This window comes from Centruroides sculpturatus, unplaced genomic scaffold (genome assembly GCF_000671375.1).
Source record: "Centruroides sculpturatus isolate CEXI.00-Female unplaced genomic scaffold, Cexi_2.0 scaffold1639, whole genome shotgun sequence".
In the NCBI taxonomy this organism is placed as follows: domain Eukaryota; kingdom Metazoa; phylum Arthropoda; class Arachnida; order Scorpiones; family Buthidae; genus Centruroides; species Centruroides sculpturatus.
The window spans coordinates 47,725-72,876 of NW_019385855.1; the positions used below are offsets into that span (position 1 = coordinate 47,725).

General features: G+C 28.4%; 2 protein-coding genes across 2 annotated transcripts in view; both read right to left on the bottom strand.

Annotated features, from left to right (window-relative positions):
* LOC111642540 (cyclic nucleotide-gated channel cone photoreceptor subunit alpha-like) overlaps positions 1-10,054 on the bottom strand; it is a 29,473-nt gene extending 19,419 nt beyond the window's left edge. Inside the window, exon 1 of the mRNA XM_023388888.1 lies at positions 9,959-10,054. Within this exon, the coding sequence (XP_023244656.1) occupies positions 9,959-10,017 (59 nt within the window). The 5' untranslated portion in view covers positions 10,018-10,054. The remainder of the gene's footprint in view (positions 1-9,958) is intronic.
* A 771-nt stretch (positions 10,055-10,825) lies between these two features.
* On the bottom strand, positions 10,826-24,672 carry LOC111642541. The gene is made up of 4 exons (XM_023388889.1): positions 24,605-24,672; positions 21,358-21,718; positions 12,535-12,671; positions 10,826-10,898 (listed from the first exon to the last, which is right to left on the bottom strand). Exons 2-4 carry the CDS (start codon positions 21,628-21,630, stop codon positions 10,826-10,828), a joined length of 483 nt encoding a protein of 160 aa, XP_023244657.1. The 5' UTR covers positions 21,631-21,718; positions 24,605-24,672.
* Positions 24,673-25,152: the final 480 nt, after the last annotated feature.

A 25,152-nucleotide genomic window follows, 5' to 3' on the forward strand; every position in this document is an offset into this window, starting at 1 on the left:
ATCTGTTTTTAAAGTAATTGACTGTCAGATCATATAAATGTTTTGGGCAGTTATATCTACGTAATGTGTGAAGTATCTTGGGAATCCAGGCACGATCAAACGCCGCAGAGATATCAAGGGATATTACTAAACAGTAATCTTTGTTATCTTGACTATTTTTAATTATTTTGGTAACTGCAGATAGGGCGTCTACAGTACTGCTTTGTGGGGTAAAACCAAATTGTTTTCTATTAAGTATGTTATTTTTGTGAAGGTGATAATTAATTCTGTTTATTAGTAATTTTTCCAAAATTTTTCCCATAACTGGTAAGAGACTGATTGGCCTGTAGTTTTTGGGTTCACTGAGGATTTGGATGCCAGGTTTTGGAATTAATTTGCATATTGCCATCTTCCAGGTATTTGGAAAGATAGCTTGTTGTAGACAGCTATTGTAGATATTGTGCAAGATATCGGGAGTTATTTGGAATATGTGCCTTACTATCTCCGGAAGAATCCCATCGTGCCCAGGTGCCTTTTTGTTTTGAAGTGTTTTTATTACGTTTTGGACCTCGTGTATCTGAAACAGGGTGTCATTATCCCCGAGATATGGTTGATTAATGCAGAGACGAATTGAGCTATGGTTGCTATTGTCTGTGTTTTGCTCATCCTTGGGATAGAAGTAGTCAAGTATTGCTTTTGCTTCATCTTCGCTAGTCATGCATTTATTTCCATATTTATCTTTTAATAATACAGTTTGTTGGTTGATATTGCTTTGGTATTTTAGGAATTTATATACTTTGCCCCACGGGTTCTGATTTCCTACATCAGTACAGAATTCTTTCCAAGAGTGTGCTTTGGATTGTTTAATCAATTTCTGATACTTGTTCCTTAGCTGGGTGTATTCATGTCTTAGTGTCTCTCGTTGGGATTGTTGTTTGCAGCGTTGGTATCTTCGTCTCGCGTTATTTAATAGTCTCCTCTGTAGGGTTAGTTCGCTAGTCCACCAGGGAACTGACTGTTTATGTTTGGTGTATGTAGGGATATTTTTATCACAGCAATGTATGATTTTCTTTGTGTATTCCTCGACTATTTCGTTAATAGGTAGGTCTAGTTGTAAATTATGTCTAATGCTTTGTGCTTCATTATTGTAATCCAAGTTAAAGTTATCCCAATTTGCCTTGTGTATATTATATTTTTTAGTTATTGCTGTGTTCCTTTGAAGTTGTTTTCCTATGAGAAGACTAAATGTAATATATCTGTGTCCTGATAGTGTTTCTGTTAGTAGTGTTGACCAATCTGTAATATGCTGGCCTATGTTCCCAGTGGTTAGTGTGAGGTCGATATGACTAGAACCCTGGTGGTTATAGAAAGTAGGTGGGCCTTTAGTGTTTTGTAGTGTGATGGTGTTGTTCAGTATGAATTCGAGAAGTGCTATGCCACGGCCGTTTTCCACCCTGTTCCACCAGGCTGCAGATCTGCAGTTTGAGTCTATTCCTATTAGTAGTGGGTAGTTTGCTTTTGTTATAAGATATTTTATGTTTGGAATCTGCTCGTTAACATTGCCACTTGGTTGGAAGTAAGTGGAGTTTATTAATAGTTTCAAATTATTAATTTCCAAATAAACTGTGGTCATTATCTCATTGCTGAGCTCTTCTATTAAAGTAGCCCGAAGTTCAGGGTTGCAAACAACAATGGCTGTGTATTGATTCTTTGTGTATACTTTGAATCGCTGGGGAAAGCCCTTGATCTGATCTGTATGGTATGGTTCTTGAATTATTGCTATATCTGTACTGTTTTCTGTGATATATTTTACCAGGTGGTCCGTAGCTCTAGATCCTCTATCTAAGTTGATTTGTATGAATTTAATTGTGTTTTTCTTTAATACTCGCATACTCTTGCTTTAGCTACCTCGCACTGGTATTTAAAGACAGGACACTTGCGATTTCTGGCTCCATGATTGGTATTTACTTTATCTTGCTCTCTTCGGCATGATTTGTTATATTTCTCGCAGTTGATGCATTTTAATTCGTGTAACTCACACTCACATTCACGTGAAGTATGACCCGCTTTTGAGCAGTCAGGACAGTGAACCCCGGCGTTACATTTCTTTCCAAGATGTCCATATTGAAAGCACTTGTTACAGCGCTTGAAGTTATAAAAGTCTCTTATCTTTGAGCTGTTCCAACCTATTGAAATTATGTCTCCATTGTCCTTTAACTTCCTGCGACAAGATGGCATTAGTTCCATCACCCAAGCACACAATTCAGTGTGCTCGTCTTTGTTGATGGGAAAGAGTGGTCTGAAGTTGTCATCTTGCAGCTCCGTGTTATATATCATCAAGTTCTTTTTGACATCTGTGTTTTTCCAGCTCAAGGGTATTTTATTTATTGTAATCCTTGGATTTTGTTTTCTGGGAGCCTTTGCCTCGAATTTGTTAGAATTATTTATTTCAGATTTTAATCTCTCTGCTCCCTCCTTGGAGCTGCATCTCAGTATAACTCCATTTCTTATTTGTCTCATATCCTTGACACCTACTTTTATTTCTTTAATATCAATTGTCTTCTTTAATTCTTCATCCATTTCGGTTGGTTTTATCTCTGATTCCTTTGGAAACACCATTATGTCTGTTTCTGTCGTCTTATGTATCGGTTTGTTCAAAATCTCTGCATATAGTTTTTTCTTAGGTTCGGGTTGTATAGTCATGCTTTTAAGTGCTTTCAACTCTTCTTCAAGTTTAATGGTTCTATCCCTTTCCTCGTGATAGAGCAGCAATAAGTCTTCAAACAGCTCGGACACACAATCGATGTGTGTTAGAGCACTCTTTTTTAAAACTTTATTTATGTTTCTGCTTTGATTAATGCATCTCTGTATTTCTTTTATGCTGCTTCTGTATTCTTTTACTTTATCTCCTTCGTCTTCTTCTACTTCCAGGATATCCTTTGTTTCGTCTGAAGACATTTTGAGCAGAAACTCGTACAAAAACAGCCCAAAAGATTTGCTTAAACTCAATAATAAAGCACCCCAAGACAAATAGAAAGTCAAGGTGAAAAATTTTTACAAAGTGATAACTAGACCAAGAAATAGTTTTACTGAGAGTGAAACACAAATGAAACTACTGAACAGATTTCAAAATTTCAAACGGCACGTTAATCTACGTAACAAGCTGGATCGAACGATATATTACTATTGATAACCCGCTTAAAGCTAAAAAGTTATAAAACACGTGTCTAACACTAGATCCCTAAGCCTAACTAGGCTTAGCTGCCTTTGTTTAGAGCTAATAGATTTAAACTCTAGTAGCTTCGCGAATAATTAACAGAAATTAATCAAATAACCAACGAAATGCTCAGAATAACTTAATGAACAAAATCATATATAAGAAACACTCACCAAACAGCGTTAAACCACTAAAAAGCCCCCAAAAACGAGAAGTGCACAAAAGCGTGACCTCTCACTTCCAAGACTAACTGCCAACCAAAGAAGAAAACGTGTTGTATTATCATTAAATGACAAATTAAAGTATTTGTTTCGATTATCCGGATTTTTCCTTATCCGGACTACCTTCATCCCCAATTAGTCCGGATAATCGAGGTTCTACTGTATAATTAAAATTGTAAAGTAATCACTTTTTATTAGTAAATCGATTCTATTTTACAATCGAATATATCATTAATGTCTTTAAAAGAAGGCGTAAATTTGCATATTATCTGACAAGGCTTCATCAATCAAAATTGTTAATGTAAATAAACGATCTAATGCCGAGCAGTCTAAGCGAAAACCAGCTTGTTTATCGATTAAAATGCTAATTAACATTAACAATTAATCTCTCGTTATGATTAAATATATTAGAAGTTTTAATTTTCATTTTTATTTGTCGTTTTTATGATCAGGTGTTACGGCATATATTGATTCTGACGGAATTTTTTTGGCTAATTATCTTACTAGGAATATTTTAGAGGGAAAAAATTACATTAACAAGGTTGAAAAAATGGTGCAAAATTTATCTGCAACATAAGATTTGTTAGTGAATTTACATAACTTTCTAAAAAAATGTCTTTTTTCAAATATTATAAGTTATCTATTCGATTTTAATACATAATAAATTATTCTTATTTCATGATAAAAGAAGAGTTATAAAGCTTGTCTGTTTAATTTTTAAATGAATATTTTGTAATTCTTAGTATTATGGAGTTTCTATGAAGTCTGGGAACGTAGACAGATGCATAAATATTACATTTCATTTTCAACGTGTTGTTCTCTCATTAGCAAATGTTCAGTACACTGTGCAAAACTGTAATGAATGCGGTAAATTAATACAGAATTTCCTACAATTCAGACTTTATGGTTATCCCATGTTTCTTGTTTTTGGTCTGAAATTTNATTTTTATAAAAATCTATAACTGAATTTCCTGTATTTTTGTAAAAATTATAATAAGTACAAAATGAAATAAGAACTTTGTCATAACTTTGGGATAATTCTACTCAGTGAGACAATTTAACCAAATTATTATGATATATACCAGGGGTCGGCAATCTTTCAGCCATGGGTGAATCCTGACTAAAATTTTTGGGCATGCTGAAAGTTATAATAAGAATAATAAGTCTATCTCTAGCACTAAACAATAGGCAGAAGCGTTATTTGATGTAAATATGGACTATGTTTAAGCCCATTACATACATGAAATACAATAAAACTCCGCTTAACGCTGTCTCGTTTAACGCTGATTCGATATAACGCAGTTTGCTCGAAGCCAAAAAAAAACTGATTCAAATTATCGCCACATTTCATTGTTTAGTATTATTCCCAAACACGAATTAATTCGCACAAATGTCAATTCTTTGTAGCGCTGTAGTTTCCTTAAATCTGTTTAGTGCAATTTTGGAAAAAATATAACATCATGCAAATTAATATAAAAATAACTTAAAGTAACATCTGTTTATATTTGGTTGCGTGCTCCCCTTTCCTTATTTACTTTGTGTTAAAATGACCTCGTTTAACGCTGTTTCGTTTAGCGCTTTGTCGTCTAAGAACGCATCCCCAGCATTAAGCGGGGTCTTACTGTATATTATAGTGAAAAAGTATTAAAAATTTATGATAATAATTCAATTTTTGTGGGTCCTTGACACTGGGTCCCCAGGGCATAAGCCCTATTAGTTTGGATAAGCTTATCTGACGCTATGACGAATATCTGAATATGTTGAAAAACAGCTGTAATTATATATTTTTTATTGCAATAACAGTTCAAAAAAGCGACTTCCTGTTCTTTTCTAGCTAATCAAAATTTAATTTCTGACATGCCACATATTGTAACATTCGTATGAGAAACAGTGCTTAATGAACCCAGCTGGATGATGTATTAAATCTCTAATATTTTGCTTTTTCATTTTGTCTACTGTTATGAAGAACAGTATGAATAGTTACAGTATATTTTAGTAAATCTGTAGCAATTCCTGCGACATGATCATATTTTATGTAAAATTAAGGCTTTACACCTATTTAAATTAGACATTGAAACTCTACTGTCACAATAATTATTGTTAGTGACAATTCTTATTTATTAAATCTAGAGTCTATTTTTTAAATGACGAAATTAGTTTTTGCTTCAGTTTTTTACATTTTATGATTTCTTCCTTTTTATATTTCAAAATCATGAATGTAGTTATTTCAAGACAAGTTAACGATCCTATTGCGTGATGAAAAACTATAAAAAGATCGTATGTTAACAGATCACGCATCTTCTTTTTCTCACATTTCTTGTAATAAGTCTTTACAATTGGACTCTTCAATCCGTTCGAATGATTGCATAATGCTTTCTTTGAATCGCTTTCTCTTTTCAAAAATAAGTCATTCGTCATTTCCTACACTTTATATAATTGTTTCTAGAACTTCAGATCATGCAATATAGAGATTAAGTTAGTATTATTTTTACAATTTAATTCTTAATAATATCATATGTAAACTTATTTTTATATATACAAATATATATATAACTAAGTGCTAAATGTCCAGCATCCTTTCAAAACATTACAGATTACAGCAACATAATTATTAAAAGATGAAAGATTACATTACAGTAAATATTTATTGTAATTTAATCTATCTCAATTTAACTGAAAGCCTTTTTAACGAGTTGTTATTATTTTAAAGAACCATATTTACAATTGAAGTTTTACATAGAAACGAAAGGACATATTTAAGTAGTACATTAAAAGTTTCATTTACTTTTAGCTAACCTTTATTACATTAATAATACAATATTGTATTTACAGACTTAAAAACGAGCAATTATTTATTGTGACATCGTCACACAATGCAGGGCTGCAATTTTTAATTTATTTAATTTAAGATATATGCTCTCCACCTCAAATTAGTAGTGCCTTGCCCCTGTACATCATACTTTTCCTGCTAGCAATAGAGTCTATCTGCTAGCAATAGAGGTCATCTATCTAACTCCTTTCAGGAGTAAATTTTTGAACTGAAATAATGTGACTTCCAGTTTAAAGCGGAAGTTCGTATACAGTTAATTGGGGCTTCCTACTCCTAAAAATTTCGTAAATGTTCATCTATCTAACTCCGTTCTCGAGATTAAGGACGGACGAACAGACAACAAAAAGATAGCTAAACGACAATGGAAATTTATAGGTCTACAATTTTTTTCAAATTGCATTCCAATAAATATTTACAGCTACATATTTCTGCCAACGTTCGTAGCATTTATTAAAATAGTGTTTCTGTCCATTCTGTGTTACCTCGTTGACTGCAATTTTCACAGTACTTTTCACTTCTGTGATTTGAATCTGTAATCTTCAGTATAGTTTTTATTTTTATTAAAACTTGACAAATCAGCAGGGACGCAGTTTAATGACTAAGAAGACTGCGGAAATACAGGTAAACTTAGTGAATATTTGAAAAAAACTCGTGTTTTTCCAAAGATTCACTAAGTGGGAAAACACCATGCACCAGAATATTGTAATAAATCCAGATTTCTTGTTGCCAGATATGATGCCGATTTTGTCTTACTGTGTCACAGAGGTGCTCGAGATGGTCGGTCGCTGTAGTACTACTCTTTGTTAACGGGTTTATCGTCGGAATAAACTCGTAATACACTAAGCATTTCACATTTTTTAAAAAAAATGGTGCGACGATTACACTTTAGGAAGTCGCAGAATGGATTGTAAAACTATTTGAATAAGTGGCACGAACGTTAGTAGAAGTACGCAACCGAAAAAGATACTTATTTTGAAGGTGTTTTGTAAATGCTTACATTGTTAACGTAATAAAAGTTGTATTAAAGTTTTGTTTATTTTGTAATAATAAAAATAAAAGGTTGGTTTATGTTATTGTTATATGTTCAATATGTTCAAGCAGAGCCAAATAAATATTCAAAAATGTTAACACTAAATCGAGAAATCAAATGATTGCATCATGTGATATCTGTTATTTTTTTACTGTCTTACATAAGTAATTTTCATTTCAACTTAAAAAAATTCTTATGCAGTTCATGTAAATTTTATATAATTTTTTAAACTTTAATCCAACTATATATAATATGTTAGATTTACATATACACTCGTCGAGTTTACAAAACAACAACGTGTCGAAATAAAAGCAACAACATCTAGGTGAGGAAGCAATAGAATAAAATGATAATGTTAACTCTTTATTTAAACGTTTCTAAACAGGACAAAATATTCTGTAGCAATATGTTAAATGCATTTCTAAACATTCTTAACTTTACTTTCCCAGATGTTATGTATACATAACAAGGGAAAGCATTGGAATCGTGTCAAATTTGACCCTCAAAGTTTTCTTTTTTTTGCAAATCTCTACGTTTTGAGAACTCCTGAACCCAAAAAATTTTCCCCCTAAAAATGAAAAAATATTTTGTGTATGTGTGTGTTGGCGTCTATAAAAAACGAAATTGGCATGATAGCTTGTGTATACGGCGCATTGATGCTCCTTATTAATAGCATTATAGTTCCTTAATATTAAAGAGGTTGAGTGACAGAGGGTTGTCATGTGTCATATGTCGAGAGACGTAAGACTTAATGAAGATGTTATTCGTCATCAACCATTACAATTTTTTTAAACTCATCACTACCATAAAAATTAAGCTTTTTTTCAATTCAATAATAACTAAAAATATAAAAAGTTATAAGTAAAGATTTCTTTTTCTAATAGTAAAACTGGTGGTATTTATCACGTATTTCTTAATTTTGCGCAATAAACAGAGACCATGATTAAAATAGTTCACTTTATTTCGCCTATTTTAACGATGCATTTCGGATTGATAGTTTTTCAATCTCTCTTCAGGTTCAGGCTTCAGTGTCGAAGGTTGTTGTCTACAGCGTAACGAACAAAAGATTAATTCGTGTTAACATACTTTTGTTATCCAGAATGATGCATATAGTACACAATTTGTACGTATCCTAATGGTGCAGTTTCTGCATATCAGTTTCTTTCACTTACTGGCATGTTTTCTTTGTCCATTATTGATGGACAAATGCAACACTTCTTTCATTTTCCACAATTATTATCTCCTTATCACCCCTTAGAAAGCTTTAACTTCATCAATGTGGTTCATAACCTGACGAAGGTTAAAATGCTATTGGTTCGGCCAGACCCAGAATGGGACGGCCGGGTAGTGAAGACGGGTTCTTACATATTCGGACGGATCACCCCCGAAAAATTCCTGGGGATTTTTCGACCCGTAAGTATTCGATTCAGGGTCCCCAGAGCGGAGGGCTGCCTGATGAAAGGGTTGTAAAGGGAGGATATTCTCATTGTGGGATAGCACATGTCCGACATAATATATATCGGCAAGTCTACAGTAATTGCCCTATTAGTTTTTGAAATAATTGGTCGGAAGAGACTTTTGTTACCACATACGCGCGCGCGCGCACACACACACACACACTCTACACTAATTATAATATCAATGATAGTTGAAAGGATCTGGCAATAGGCAATATTGTAGTTTGCAATTTCATACAACCAGTAAGCTATTTAATAGCTTATGTTGCAATTTTTCAGTAAGACAATACAGAGTGTCAACCAAAACACTATAAAAATATGGTTGCAAAACAAAGACAGAGCAAATTAGTGGACATACATATTAAATGTAAATTAATATTTTCTACTTGCTTATTATTTTAATATATGTTAATCTGATACAAACATATTTTATTATTAATTATCACTTTCTAGAAAAATTTTGTTGTTCCACCCATCACGATCTATTTCTATTAAAATAAAGTGTATAATTAGCTTATACATAATTTCATTTATTAATTCATTATGTTTTCTGGCGTTTGAAATATCTAAATATCATAAAAGTCTATTAACAAAATGAGAACTCGTTTATATTTATAAAGAACATGATTAGCCTTGCAAACACAATAATGAATTTGTAAGTCAACAATTAATCATCACTAAAGCTATTATATTATGAAATATCAATATTAAATATTTCATAAATTGTTTTGATAGTTATATAGAACTTTTTTAAATTTTCATAAGTAATAATAATTTAAAGGAAGCGTGTTGTGTTCAAATCAGTCCTTATAGGGCTGCAATTTGAAAGAAAAAATTCCATCGTTTGTCTGTCTGTCCTTCCTTAATCTCGAAAACGGAATTAGATAGATGAAAATCGAGACCAGATATTTATTTTCTATTATTTATTCATTTACTTTCTTGAAGAAACAGAATATTTAAGTCGCATAATCGAATACATAGTAATGTTCGTTTATTTTAGATACAAATTATGAATGATGTTTAATAAAGATATAATTTTCCAATTTAAACTTATTTTCTTAAAATATAACTCAATATTTAATAATAAATGGAATATGAAATATTACTGTATATAAAGAAAAATGTATAAATTATTTTTCAAAAGGTTTTTCATAATTATGTTCAATTACAAGGTTTCAGATATATTTTTTTAAATTTTAATTCAAATTTACTTTTAACTCTTACCTCATACAACTAGAAGAAGTTTTGGCATCATTATCTTGTCTTTCTGTTGTTTGTCCCATATTTGCAAATTTCTCAAGAAAAGAATCTGGACGTTGTTCTTCATCTCTATTTTTTCTGTTCCTCCATTTAGTTATAAACTGAAATTATATATTTACATATTAAATCGTTCTGCTAAAAAAATAATTTTATACACTATCAAACCTCTAAATAACGGCCAATGACAAACCTAAATAACCAGCAATGAGTTGCTTAAGTTTTCCGGCAACATTTTGGTGAAATAAATCCTCAGGAATTTTTCGGCCGGTCCGGATTCAATTCCGAATCGATCCGGATGTCGAGCCCCATCTCGCATCACCCGGCCGCCCCATTGTAGAGCTGACCGAACCCATAATTGTCTTGTTAAAGAGGCCTTCTTAGTGCCCTCAGAGCGGAAAGAGTTTTAAGAATCCCCGTGTTAAGTCAGTTGCAAAAGTAGAATCTATTGATAATGACTAATTCTGTACAGTAAATTATTTTCTGGCGTCATTTTGAGGGAGGTGGTATAGGATATTTTTTTGTCGTAGCAGTTGAAGTGACTGTTGTTTGGAGTTAATATTTTAAGCGTTTTTGTTCAAAAAGAAACGTTCCTGAAAAAATGGCTACCATTTTCAAGTGCCGTTATTGGAGGTTCTTATATACATTATATATATATAATACTACCATAAAAATTAAGCTTTTTTTCAATTCAATAATAACTAAAAATATAAAAAGTTATAAGTAAAGATTTCTTTTTCTAATAGTAAAACTGGTGGTATTTATCACGTATTTCTTAATTTTGCGCAATAAACAGAGACCATGATTAAAATAGTTCACTTTATTTCGCCTATTTTAACGATGCATTTCGGATTGATAGTTTTTCAATCTCTCTTCAGGTTCAGGCTTCAGTGTCGAAGGTTGTTGTCTACAGCGTAACGAACAAAAGATTAATTCGTGTTAACATACTTTTGTTATCCAGAATGATGCATATAGTACACAATTTGTACGTATCCTAATGGTGCAGTTTCTGCATATCAGTTTCTTTCACTTACTGGCATGTTTTCTTTGTCCATTATTGATGGACAAATGCAACACTTCTTTCATTTTCCACAATTATTATCTCCTTATCACCCCTTAGAAAGCTTTAACTTCATCAATGTGGTTCATAACCTGACGAAGGTTAAAATGCTATTGGTTCGGCCAGACCCAGAATGGGACGGCCGGGTAGTGAAGACGGGTTCTTACATATTCGGACGGATCACCCCCGAAAAATTCCTGGGGATTTTTCGACCCGTAAGTATTCGATTCAGGGTCCCCAGAGCGGAGGGCTGCCTGATGAAAGGGTTGTAAAGGGAGGATATTCTCATTGTGGGATAGCACATGTCCGACATAATATATATCGGCAAGTCTACAGTAATTGCCCTATTAGTTTTTGAAATAATTGGTCGGAAGAGACTTTTGTTACCACATACGCGCGCGCGCGCACACACACACACACACTCTACACTAATTATAATATCAATGATAGTTGAAAGGATCTGGCAATAGGCAATATTGTAGTTTGCAATTTCATACAACCAGTAAGCTATTTAATAGCTTATGTTGCAATTTTTCAGTAAGACAATACAGAGTGTCAACCAAAACACTATAAAAATATGGTTGCAAAACAAAGACAGAGCAAATTAGTGGACATACATATTAAATGTAAATTAATATTTTCTACTTGCTTATTATTTTAATATATGTTAATCTGATACAAACATATTTTATTATTAATTATCACTTTCTAGAAAAATTTTGTTGTTCCACCCATCACGATCTATTTCTATTAAAATAAAGTGTATAATTAGCTTATACATAATTTCATTTATTAATTCATTATGTTTTCTGGCGTTTGAAATATCTAAATATCATAAAAGTCTATTAACAAAATGAGAACTCGTTTATATTTATAAAGAACATGATTAGCCTTGCAAACACAATAATGAATTTGTAAGTCAACAATTAATCATCACTAAAGCTATTATATTATGAAATATCAATATTAAATATTTCATAAATTGTTTTGATAGTTATATAGAACTTTTTTAAATTTTCATAAGTAATAATAATTTAAAGGAAGCGTGTTGTGTTCAAATCAGTCCTTATAGGGCTGCAATTTGAAAGAAAAAATTCCATCGTTTGTCTGTCTGTCCTTCCTTAATCTCGAAAACGGAATTAGATAGATGAAAATCGAGACCAGATATTTATTTTCTATTATTTATTCATTTACTTTCTTGAAGAAACAGAATATTTAAGTCGCATAATCGAATACATAGTAATGTTCGTTTATTTTAGATACAAATTATGAATGATGTTTAATAAAGATATAATTTTCCAATTTAAACTTATTTTCTTAAAATATAACTCAATATTTAATAATAAATGGAATATGAAATATTACTGTATATAAAGAAAAATGTATAAATTATTTTTCAAAAGGTTTTTCATAATTATGTTCAATTACAAGGTTTCAGATATATTTTTTTAAATTTTAATTCAAATTTACTTTTAACTCTTACCTCATACAACTAGAAGAAGTTTTGGCATCATTATCTTGTCTTTCTGTTGTTTGTCCCATATTTGCAAATTTCTCAAGAAAAGAATCTGGACGTTGTTCTTCATCTCTATTTTTTCTGTTCCTCCATTTAGTTATAAACTGAAATTATATATTTACATATTAAATCGTTCTGCTAAAAAAATAATTTTATACACTATCAAACCTCTAAATAACGGCCAATGACAAACCTAAATAACCAGCAATGAGTTGCTTAAGTTTTCCGGCAACATTTTGGTGAAATAAATCCTCAGGAATTTTTCGGCCGGTCCGGATTCAATTCCGAATCGATCCGGATGTCGAGCCCCATCTCGCATCACCCGGCCGCCCCATTGTAGAGCTGACCGAACCCATAATTGTCTTGTTAAAGAGGCCTTCTTAGTGCCCTCAGAGCGGAAAGAGTTTTAAGAATCCCCGTGTTAAGTCAGTTGCAAAAGTAGAATCTATTGATAATGACTAATTCTGTACAGTAAATTATTTTCTGGCGTCATTTTGAGGGAGGTGGTATAGGATATTTTTTTGTCGTAGCAGTTGAAGTGACTGTTGTTTGGAGTTAATATTTTAAGCGTTTTTGTTCAAAAAGAAACGTTCCTGAAAAAATGGCTACCATTTTCAAGTGCCGTTATTGGAGGTTCTTATATACATTATATATATATATTAATGGGTTTAAGTTTATTTAGTTACGTCAACGCAGCACATGGATAATCTGCCGAGGGGAACTTTCTATGGGAAACGGACCCCTATATAAGTGCTACAAATGGGAAGAAAACCCGGAAAATTCCCGTTGGCAAAACCACAACCCCTCTATTAGTGTTCAGTGGTTTTATCCACTCTGCCACTGGTGGGCATTGTATATGAATGTCTGACAACAAATGAAACGTATAACTTGTTTTAATGCTTCGCGAATTATATATTTAATATTTCACAAATTTTAGAAAATGAACTCATTAATTAATAAAAATCAAAAGTGTAGTTGCTATTTATGGTAATAAACATTAAAAATACTATATTGACTAAAGTGAGCATTGATAGGCGCTTCAATTATGCCATTACTTTTGACTAGTACATTTGATGACAGTAGGTTACCCTTAGTAGCGGCGAAAAGTTATTGATGGCACATCAGTATATTCAGAAAATCCCGAGCCCTCGTTTGTTGTCTTTTATGGTAGGACTATAAACAGTTACATTCCAGCAGAATAATACTCGGTCGCACACAGCTAGTTTCCCAGGAATATATCTGTTACGTTGCCGAACTTCGTTGGTCTATTCGGTCACCAGATTTGGAGATCGGATAGACCAAGGAAGTGTGGCAACGTAACGAATTCGTCCAGAGAACATTTGTAGGACTAGATTGGATGCCAATTTAGGGTATCTACAAGTATGAGGGATTTGGAGCAGCAGTTGAAACATCTGTGGACAGATCTATTGTAGAATAGCATGTAGCATCTGTACGTCTGCATATATTCAGACAAGAGAAGATTCCATAAAAGATTGCTTTAAATCCTACTATTGTTGCACAGGAAATTGTCCCTTTGCTACGATGTTTACAATTTGTAATAATTTACTCATCGTAACGATGAGAAAATTATTACAAATTGTAATAATTTACTTACGTTAGCACTAATGAAGTTTTATTCAATTCCAGCACCTTCTTGATGCGTAACTGTTTTCTCAATGAGTGTATATACAAAGGCGATTCAACTTCTGTCCGGAATTTTAAAATTCCGATGGAACTGTATGTGTTATAAAGTGCCAGTTTATGCTTCTTTTTCTAGATATCCCCGCCACATGCTGACACTTTTCCCATCGCTTTGACATGCCTACAGTATAGAAGTCTTTTGGCTAGTATCTGAATTAGAGCATGACGAACTCTCTGAAGTCAGAAAGACTTCAGTTTTCTGAGTGAATCTTCTGTCTCCCAAAGCGTCCTTCAAAGGGCTAAACAGGTAATAATCGCACGATGACAGATCTGGACTATAGGCTACATAATCCAGAATTTCCCAATTAAGTCCGTTCATCGCCTCCAACTTGCGTGGCCCATCAGTGACCGAGTGGTTAAAACCACTAAACACTGGTAGTCATTTGTGGGTTCGCTCATCGTCAACGGGCCACACAGAGGTTTTTTTTTTTTTAAGTTAGTAACATCTAAATAGGACCAATTTCCATAGTCTTTCCGGGAGGCATTCCCCTCGGCACATCGCTCATGTGTTGCGTTGCGTATACGAATGAAACAAAACTAAACCAATCCAAAATGCAGGGGCCTGAATTTAATTATTTCAGAAAATTATTAAAATTGAAAATTTACTCAGACTTATTTAAATTCACAAGTATCTTTACCAATTAGATGAAATTTTTAATTTAACTTAAAATGAAATTAATAATTTATAATTCTTTTAAATATATAGAATCATCGATTTATGAAATGCACATAGGTAAATATTTGTAATAATCGATAACTTTCTTTTTTGTAATCTTTGAATGGATGAGTATAACATTTTCAAATTCTTCCAAAAGCTCAAATAAAATTGCTTTAGTTATTAAAATTCTTCACACAAAAAATAATTTTCTTCTTGATGAAAATTTATTTAAATATAACATTTTATAATGTAAACATATTTTCTCGATTTCCTATAGGAATGACAGAAATGAGTGAGTAATCCAAAATCATTAAGAAATAAAAATGATCGTTATTAGTAAATATGTATACATATTTTTTACTTATTACGTATATGTATATTCCGAATATGGAAAATTACAAACAGAGCAATCGAAAACTTCACAAACTCAAGTGGCACATAAAACCTTTAGCAAAAAGTAATATCTCTTTTCGATACGCACTCTCTGTTCATCGACATCAAAGGTATCCTATCCTGCCTCCGACTTATCTTCATTTATTCAGGCATAAGATATAACTATTGAATTTCGCTTCCGCAACAATTTGACTGAGAAACAGAGAGAAAGCAAAATATTCGCTAGAATATGCTGCTTTCATACATACATAAAAAATACATACAAGAAAGTATCAATTAAACTACAAGTCGTTTAATTGATATTTTCTTGTATGTATTTTTCCAGATATACTTGACTTGAAACGCCACTATTAAGTACAATGATATGCAATACGCGTAGCACTGATAAACAATATGCTCTCTTGAATTACGAGTATAGGCTGTATCATCAAAATTACCATTTTACTATGTGCATATATAATTACAGAGTTTATTGTCTGCTGTGAATACATATAATTTATTATAAAAATTCATATGTGTATAAGATAGTATACCTCGAAATAATAATAATAATATACAGTAATTATAGGAGGTATATATCTGTTAGAAGACGCAGTTAAATAAACAATAAATAATTTTTTTGCTGTTTTCAATTAATAGGCTATACAGTAGTTTAAAATATAAATATGACATTTACATATATGACATTTATTATATATAAATGTATGTAATAAATAAATCAATAATTTTACATTGAAGTCAAATTTTTATTCATAATTATCATACTGTATTTAAATTTTTTCAATGATATACAAAAGTAGCCTATTATATATCTATCCATAATAAAATATACAGTAATGGAATTATCCAAAATGCGATACATTGTGTGCTAACATCCATAAAAAATTCATATGGATGTCAGAAGGAAGTAAATTATTTTAAAATTGTAGAATTTTATCTGCCATAATAGGAAACTGTATATTTTTTTTTTATTTATTTCTCAAAAATTAACTGAAATGTAATTAAAACTGTTACAAATATAACTAAATTTATAATAGTACTGTATACCGCATAATTAAATTTATAATATATAAATTTAAAATCTTTAGTCTATATAACTTATATGTAAATGATATTAATAATGAGACAAAAACATTTTCTTTAAATAAATAATCATAGATATATAGACAACTTAATAGAATAATGCTTAATAATATTTAAAGACAATTATCACTGTGTTTTGACAATTCAAATTAAATAACTCATTAATAATATATTAATATTAACTCTATTAATCTGAAAATCATTTTAAAAATAACCTTAGAATTCACATTCTCAAAATATGGATTATAAAGAAATATTTTTCACTTTAACATGAATGGCTTTTCATGGAAGTATGGATTTATAAAACGATTTTTGAAGATATTTTCGATATTTTTGTGAAGAGAAGATTCTAGTATATTTAGAAAAAACACAATTATTATTTTAGAAAAAAAATAAGTGTTAGAAATATAACGAATATCGTTCAACGCTAGATTTGATTAACCTAAAGAAATGAAAGAATGAATATTTAATAAAATAAAAATAACTATTAATTAATTTTGTTATATAATAATATTAAACATCAATTTTAAAAACACACAAAGTAATAAATATGACTGTTTTATAACAGAAAATTTTATTATTAAGAATCATAATTTCACAAAAAAAGTAACTAAATTCTTTCTATTCAATAAAAAAACCACTCGTGATTTTAATAAAAAAATATTTTATATGCTCATGATTTACAATAACCACATTTGCTCTTTTTTTTAAAACAAATAAAATTTATAAAAATAAATATAATCCAATGTAAATAACGCAAGATATTTAATACAATCTTTAATATAAGTTAGCTATTTTATTTGCTGTCAATATAATTAGAGAGAAAGAAATACACTTAGCATAGAAAGAAAATATTTAACTAATCCTGTACTTTATCTTGTTATTTACACATTGACTTATACATTAATATTAATTATAATTATTTATCTAGTTTTAAATTTGAATAGCAATAAATTCTGTATTAAAAGAAAATTCGACGTATTAAATTTAATTAGTAAACATTTTTCGCATTTTAATGTTTTGATTTAAAATACATAAATAAAGTTTAATTGTCTAATGTTTTTTTTGTATGAAACAAGCTTCATATTTCATATCTAAATACAGACTTAATTTTTTAAATATGTTGTGCTACTAACAACAAAATAATATAAAATGAACGACAAACGTGATGAAAATATAAACAAATAAATGAACTAAAAAAATACAATATTATTATTTATTTCATTTCTTTTTTTTATATATACTTTTCAGCACTTAGTAAGCACTTAAAAAACTGACTGATTATTTGTGTAATACTAGGATATATAAAGATATACGATAATCAACAGTAGATAATAGTAATATTTGTAATGTTAAAAACTATAGATTAACAGTAAAATTTTTCTTAATTGTTAAAATATTTCTTTATTGTAACTTTGAGTTATCATGTACTTCCATAATCTATAAATTACAAATACTTTCTTACATATAACTTTTAAATTTAAATAATTTTTTTAAATTACACTTTATACAATTCATCTATAGTTTTCCAAGTGAAAACTGTTGAAATATAAATTTTGTTTTGATTGACTTTAACAAATAAACGAAAGAAAAATACAAATTGATCTAATCTGGCCTTGATACAGAATATGGATCAAGTTAAAGTTTGATCATTTTTATAACGGAATTGGCCTATCTGTTAACCTTGAAATACCAAATTCATGCTTAAAAGAAATGACATCCGATACTGATATACAATGGTTTCGATTATTAATCATTCATCTTCAAGTCAACGAACGTCAGGGAAGATCAATATGTTCATGGTCGACCCAATTTACTCTGCCCGACCTATATTTTTTATTTTGTTAAGAACTTTCTTTATGACTTAATCGCAAAACAAATTTACAAATTTACTTTGATACTTTCATTTAATAGAATATTATGTCATAAAAATAATAGATTATATAATTCAACTTTTGTTGTGCGTCATTTCTTTATACTTTAAGAAATAAATATCAGTTGAAAAAAAATGATAAATACATTTATTTATCAATGTAACTGCATATAATATATATGTGTGTGTTTATTTATTTATGGTATAGACCACAAGAACTTTTATTAAAATAATTTGTATGATATATAAAGAAAATTATTGTGTATAGATTTTATATGACACTGAATTTCTCTGTTAGAAATGTTTATAATTAAGCTATATTTTTTCATAGTAAAGTAATTCATCAATGATTCGATAGCTTAAAATATTAAATTAATATAGGTAATACAATAAAGTTTTAAACATCATAAATAAGCCTACTAGAAACAAATGATGTACGAAATATTGAAATTATTCTATATTTTGATTCATTATAAACTTCATAATATGTTAATATTTATATGTATGTATGTACTGTACTGTACCTATACTTATATATATACTTTTTCTATTATTTCTTTTTTTATTAATAATATGAATTATTATTTTAAATAATTTCAAATTATTCCATCTTTTCAAATATAAATTTGACATTTATTCATATGGAAAGTTTACGAAGTTCATAAAGGAGATTTATACTGTATATGTAATGAAAAATTAATCTAGAAAGTAATAAGGATTTAATAAGATTAAACTCAATTAACTAAAAACAATAGAAAATTAACGATTTTTATTATTTTGTTTGTTTAACAATATATGTAAGAATTAAAGCGAATAAACATGAATATGTAAATATTTGTTTCAGAAAGAGGTTAGACTGTACTTAATATTTCTTAGGCCAATTAGGCCAATTTCATTCTATAAATAGAGTAACTAATATTAAAAATTCTCGTCTTCTTTTTACATTATGAATAAGTCAGTGCTACTAATCAATTAGCTTATAACTATTATCAAAAAGTATTGCTTAATTTAATGAATCCATAAATTTCAAATTTTCTCCTTAAATTTCACCAGAAATTCTCAGATATTTTATTTCTTCCAGATTTCTAAAATGATTTTCATTTGCATCTTACTAATACCATGGATTTCTTATTGATAAATTTCGCAAATAATGTATAATACATGTGTAGAAGAGTTAATAAGAGTAATCTCTTTTATATTTAAAATCATATTCAAATATTTATGATGATTAAATTAAATAATTCAGAATTTATCTATTGTAAATAATTTAATAATGTTTTAATAATTATATTATTCCAGCTTGGAAATATCCTTACATTTATTTGTTATTGTATCTTATCAAATAAATAAGCTGCAATAACTATTAATTCGGAATAATATGAAATAATTGGATGAGTTACAGGAAACGAATTCTTTTATTTACTTATGAAAATATTATAAAATTAGTATCTTTGTACTGCCTTTATATATATCTACTGAATGAAAATAAATTTGATAACTTTTATAAAATTCTGTTCCACAGAAAATTATTTAAAATGTATTGTCTGGTGATATTATTCCTACAAAAACTGATGTCTGATTCTTTAATTTGTCTAAATAATATTGGACAGATAATCTCTTAATTGATTAGAAGTATTGACAATCGTTTACGCTGTTACAAAAAGTTGAAAGAAAATATCTATCTCCAATTCTTGGTCAAATGCGTGACACGAAATCATGACATACATTAGAAAACCAATATAATGCAGTTCTATGTAGACTTAGTGTGGCTTACTTTTAATGCGTTCAAAACATTAATATTATTTTTCAGAACAAACAACCTTACACACTTCAACGTTTTTTTTTTATTTCATTATTTACAGTGACTTCGTTATCTTATGTAATAAATTTATCTGAATTTTATAATCATTAAATTAAGATAAATTTACTTTTATATATTTTAATTGCTTAATACTATATTAATATTTATAATAGTATCTTAATTTGTGATTTTTTTTTAATCAGAAAAATAATTTTAAAAAGATTTTATTTAAATCAATTTAATACCTTATTTGAGATCAGAACTGATTTATAATAAGTGTCTATGTGTAATTTATGTACCAAAATATAATTTTTATATTAATAAATCAGCAATTACTATTATTATTTATTCTATTTTTAACACATGTTTGTTGTTTTTGATAGCAAAGTTAGAAAAAATCTATTGAGTTTTATAATTAAGAACTTTTACAAATTATAAAGTACAAAAAATATTGAGTGCAAGAGAAATAAAATTTTGATTTATTTTATTATTTCATGAAATATCAAAATTTTATTGGTCAAAACATGAAGCAAGAATAATGTACGCACATATAAATTAAATTATTAATCTCTAATAAAGGATCTAATTATTCAGTGCCAATTGATAACTATATAATTATTTGTCATGGTATTTAAAAAATTTCTTTCAAGTGAAATGAATACTGATATAGAAATATTGTAATTAATATTTAATGTTGATAATTCCAGTTTGTAAGTTGAATTTCATACTTAATAGTTTTCTTTTACAACACAAATTCATTTATTAAAATGTAAAAAATAGCATATTAATATTTTATTTTAAGTATTAAGCCCTTCTGAATGAAATGAATAATTAAGTAAATAAATAGAAAACGATCAAAATACTGTAAAATAGCTTAAATTTAATATTAATTTTTAATGTTTGAAGAATAAAAATTTGTTAAGATTATACTAAAAGATAATTTTAAAAAAGTAAATATATTTCTATTAAATAAAATTATCATAAGTTAATACATATTAGATTGATAAAAATGTTAAATATTGATTTTATGGTATTTCTTTGAAAACTGATATTAAGAATCAATCATTTTGGAACTGACACATTTTGAATTTAAAAAAACGCTCAATCAACGTTATATAATATACAGACTGAATTGGTTTTATTATATATATATATTTATTTATCTCGAAGCATATAACATTTAAGCTTAAATTCTGCGTCAAAACTTTGCTTTAAATCTTTAAACGTTTATTTACAATTTCCTTAATAACATAGAAAAATAATACTGTCTGTAAAATTTACCTGAAAGCGCTGAGTAATTCTGGCAAATGCGGTTTGATTTCTCTTTTCTTCAATCGCCGCTTGTTGTTCAATTCGAATTATTTCGGAACAAAGACTATTTCTTCTCGAAGAATGTCTCGAAATACATTCTACATTGCCACCCATTTCTTCTTTTTGTTGATTTGAAGTAGTTAAAAGAGAATTTGTAATTGAAGTTTCTTCTTCCGCTTCCTCTTTCTCAGGGACTTCTGACTTCTTGAACGACTTAAATGATCCAATATTTGGCATCCACATAATTCTAACTTTTTTCGATTATTTTCCAAATAAAACCGTTTAAAATTTTATGAGGAATCATGTTTGTTTCGATTCATTTAAGAATTACCTGAGTAAAGAATAAAAATTGAAGATAAGATAAATTAAACATTAAACTTTATAATATATAATTTATTAGCTGTATAACTAATATTTGATATGAAAAAATAATATTTAGAATTTTTTTATTCAGTAAAAGTTTAATACTCGAATAATTTTTTTAAAATTTAAACGTAGTTTATTATGAGATCTATCGCAATAAAAATTATTCTGAAAATGTAATCCGTAATAAAATATAATTTAGCCTTATGTGACAATTACAAATGTAATATAAGAAAGGAAATTTATCTGAATAGAATTTGAAATATATTTTCTATTTTACAAGTAGATCGGATTTTGTAAGAATCGCCGAGAAAGATATTTCTCAGTATATCATTGAGATACTTGTTCTCTTTCATGATATACTTCTTTCTATAATTTTAAACTGAAACTGTAGCTTTTATATAGCCTCATATATCTTTAAGTAACATCATCAATTTCAAAGGGGAAAGAAAAAACAATATTCAGAAAATGTTTCTTTAATTTATATAGAATTTACGATATAAAAGATATAATAATAATAATATATTGAATTAAAAGACACTAGAGTAAAATTTTCTTATGAAAATAAAAATTATTTCTTTGTTTAATTAATGTTTTTAAGGGAATTTATTTAAGAAAAGAGAAAAAATGATATTATTTAGAATTTTTTAAATGTAGCGAATTGTAATAAAATTTTATAAATTATTTTTTTGCTTTTTTTATCATCTTTCTTAACTTAAACGAGCACGCAGTTACGTCTTAAAATACAAATTAATCATAAATGTTTATTTTATCCGATCCGATTATTATACCTCACCTGAATATTATATTGGAGATAAGAAGTGTAACTTTTTATTTAGAGCAAAAATTTTACGTAAGCTCAACAGCAAAGACTTCTTGATAAGATCTGAACGGAACAAACGTCTACAGGTGTCGCACTTAGATCGAACAGCTACTTTGCGTGATCATTTTATTCGTTCTTTTTTACTAAATTGCTATCAAAGGACTACGATCAACCAGGACTACTTATGTACTGACAATTTGAATGTAGTCTTTTTTAGTGAAGCATATAAGATTATATTAAAGACTGATCATAATTTAACCTAATGGAAAAGTATATGATTGAATAGTATCTACTTATAAGGTATGTTTTTAATTCAATTAATCTAGAAAGTAATAAGGATTTAATAAGATTAAACTCAATTAACTAAAAACGATAGAAAATTAACGATTTTTATTATTTTGTTTGTTTAACAATATATGTAAGAATTAAAGCGAATAAACATGAATATGTAAATATTTGTTTCAGAAAGAGGTTAGACTGTACTTAATATTTCTTAGGCCAATTAGGCCAATTTCATTCTATAAATAGAGTAACTAATATTAAAAATTCTCGTCTTCTTTTTACATTATGAATAAGTCAGTGCTACTAATCAATTAGCTTATAACTATTATCAAAAAGTATTGCTTAATTTAATGAATCCATAAATTTCAAATTTTCTCCTTAAATTTCACCAGAAATTCTCAGATATTTTATTTCTTCCAGATTTCTAAAATGATTTTCATTTGCATCTTACTAATACCATGGATTTCTTATTGATAAATTTCGCAAATAATGTATAATACATGTGTAGAAGAGTTAATAAGAGTAATCTCTTTTATATTTAAAATCATATTCAAATATTTATGATGATTAAATTAAATAATTCAGAATTTATCTATTGTAAATAATTTAATAATGTTTTAATAATTATATTATTCCAGCTTGGAAATATCCTTACATTTATTTGTTATTGTATCTTATCAAATAAATAAGCTGCAATAACTATTAATTCGGAATAATATGAAATAATTGGATGAGTTACAGGAAACGAATTCTTTTATTTACTTATGAAAATATTATAAAATTAGTATCTTTGTACTGCCTTTATATATATCTACTGAATGAAAATAAATTTGATAACTTTTATAAAATTCTGTTCCACAGAAAATTATTTAAAATGTATTGTCTGGTGATATTATTCCTACAAAAACTGATGTCTGATTCTTTAATTTGTCTAAATAATATTGGACAGATAATCTCTTAATTGATTAGAAGTATTGACAATCGTTTACGCTGTTACAAAAAGTTGAAAGAAAATATCTATCTCCAATTCTTGGTCAAATGCGTGACACGAAATCATGACATACATTAGAAAACCAATATAATGCAGTTCTATGTAGACTTAGTGTGGCTTACTTTTAATGCGTTCAAAACATTAATATTATTTTTCAGAACAAACAACCTTACACACTTCAACGTTTTTTTTTTTTATTTCATTATTTACAGTGACTTCGTTATCTTATGTAATAAATTTATCTGAATTTTATAATCATTAAATTAAGATAAATTTACTTTTATATATTTTAATTGCTTAATACTATATTAATATTTATAATAGTATCTTAATTTGTGATTTTTTTTTAATCAGAAAAATAATTTTAAAAAGATTTTATTTAAATCAATTTAATACCTTATTTGAGATCAGAACTGATTTATAATAAGTGTCTATGTGTAATTTATGTACCAAAATATAATTTTTATATTAATAAATCAGCAATTACTATTATTATTTATTCTATTTTTAACACATGTTTGTTGTTTTTGATAGCAAAGTTAGAAAAAATCTATTGAGTTTTATAATTAAGAACTTTTACAAATTATAAAGTACAAAAAATATTGAGTGCAAGAGAAATAAAATTTTNTTAATATAAATCATAAAAACCCTCTTTCGATTTTCAAATTAGAAATTTTAAGTGACCGAAACAAAATAAATCTGTACTTAAAATCATTAACGCTTATTCAAATTAGGGTTATTGTTACAATTATTCGTACCTTTTTCAGGTATTATCCAGGAGAAAAGGTTCTTTTCTCAACTTCATTTTACTTTTGTTCGTTCTTTTTGTTCGCCGTGTTGTTATGGTAACTCGATACCACGTGATGCTATTTGTCAATTAATCGGATTTGATGATGCAACCGAATCATAAGCCACTTATGCTAATTTAAGATCGTTATTAAGCCAATCGTATGCCCTTTAAAAAAAAGTTAAATAACTGTTAAGTTATAATATATTTTAAATACATCGTAAATAAGAACTGAATGTAGCGTACCGATAACATTCATCGTACGAAAGCACTGTTCTGAAAGATTTACTATACTTTATTAATTGAATTTTTATAGATAATTTAAGTTAATTAATTTTGCATTAATATGCTAAATTAAATTTAGTTTATGTAAATGAGGAACTACATTGTAATAATAGATAAATCATACTGGTCTTTTAATATAGTATAAATCGATTATATTTTTTATAAGAAATAAAGCTGTTCATGTTTAAAAATTTAATTAAAGGTATATACGGTAGGCTATATATTTTCACTTTT

Bases quoted from the DNA above. Each gene is read 5' to 3' on its own strand.
- LOC111642541 (XM_023388889.1), bottom strand. From the start codon at position 21,630: ATGTGGATGCCAAATATTGGATCATTTAAGTCGTTCAAGAAGTCAGAA. The intron at 12,672-21,357 runs GTAAATTTTACA...ATATAATTTCAG, and splicing joins GAATTACTCAGCGCTTTCAG to TTTATAACTAAATGGAGGAA. The intron at 10,899-12,534 runs GTAAGAGTTAAA...GTTACGCTGTAG, and splicing joins ACTTCTTCTAGTTGTATGAG to ACAACAACCTTCGACACTGA.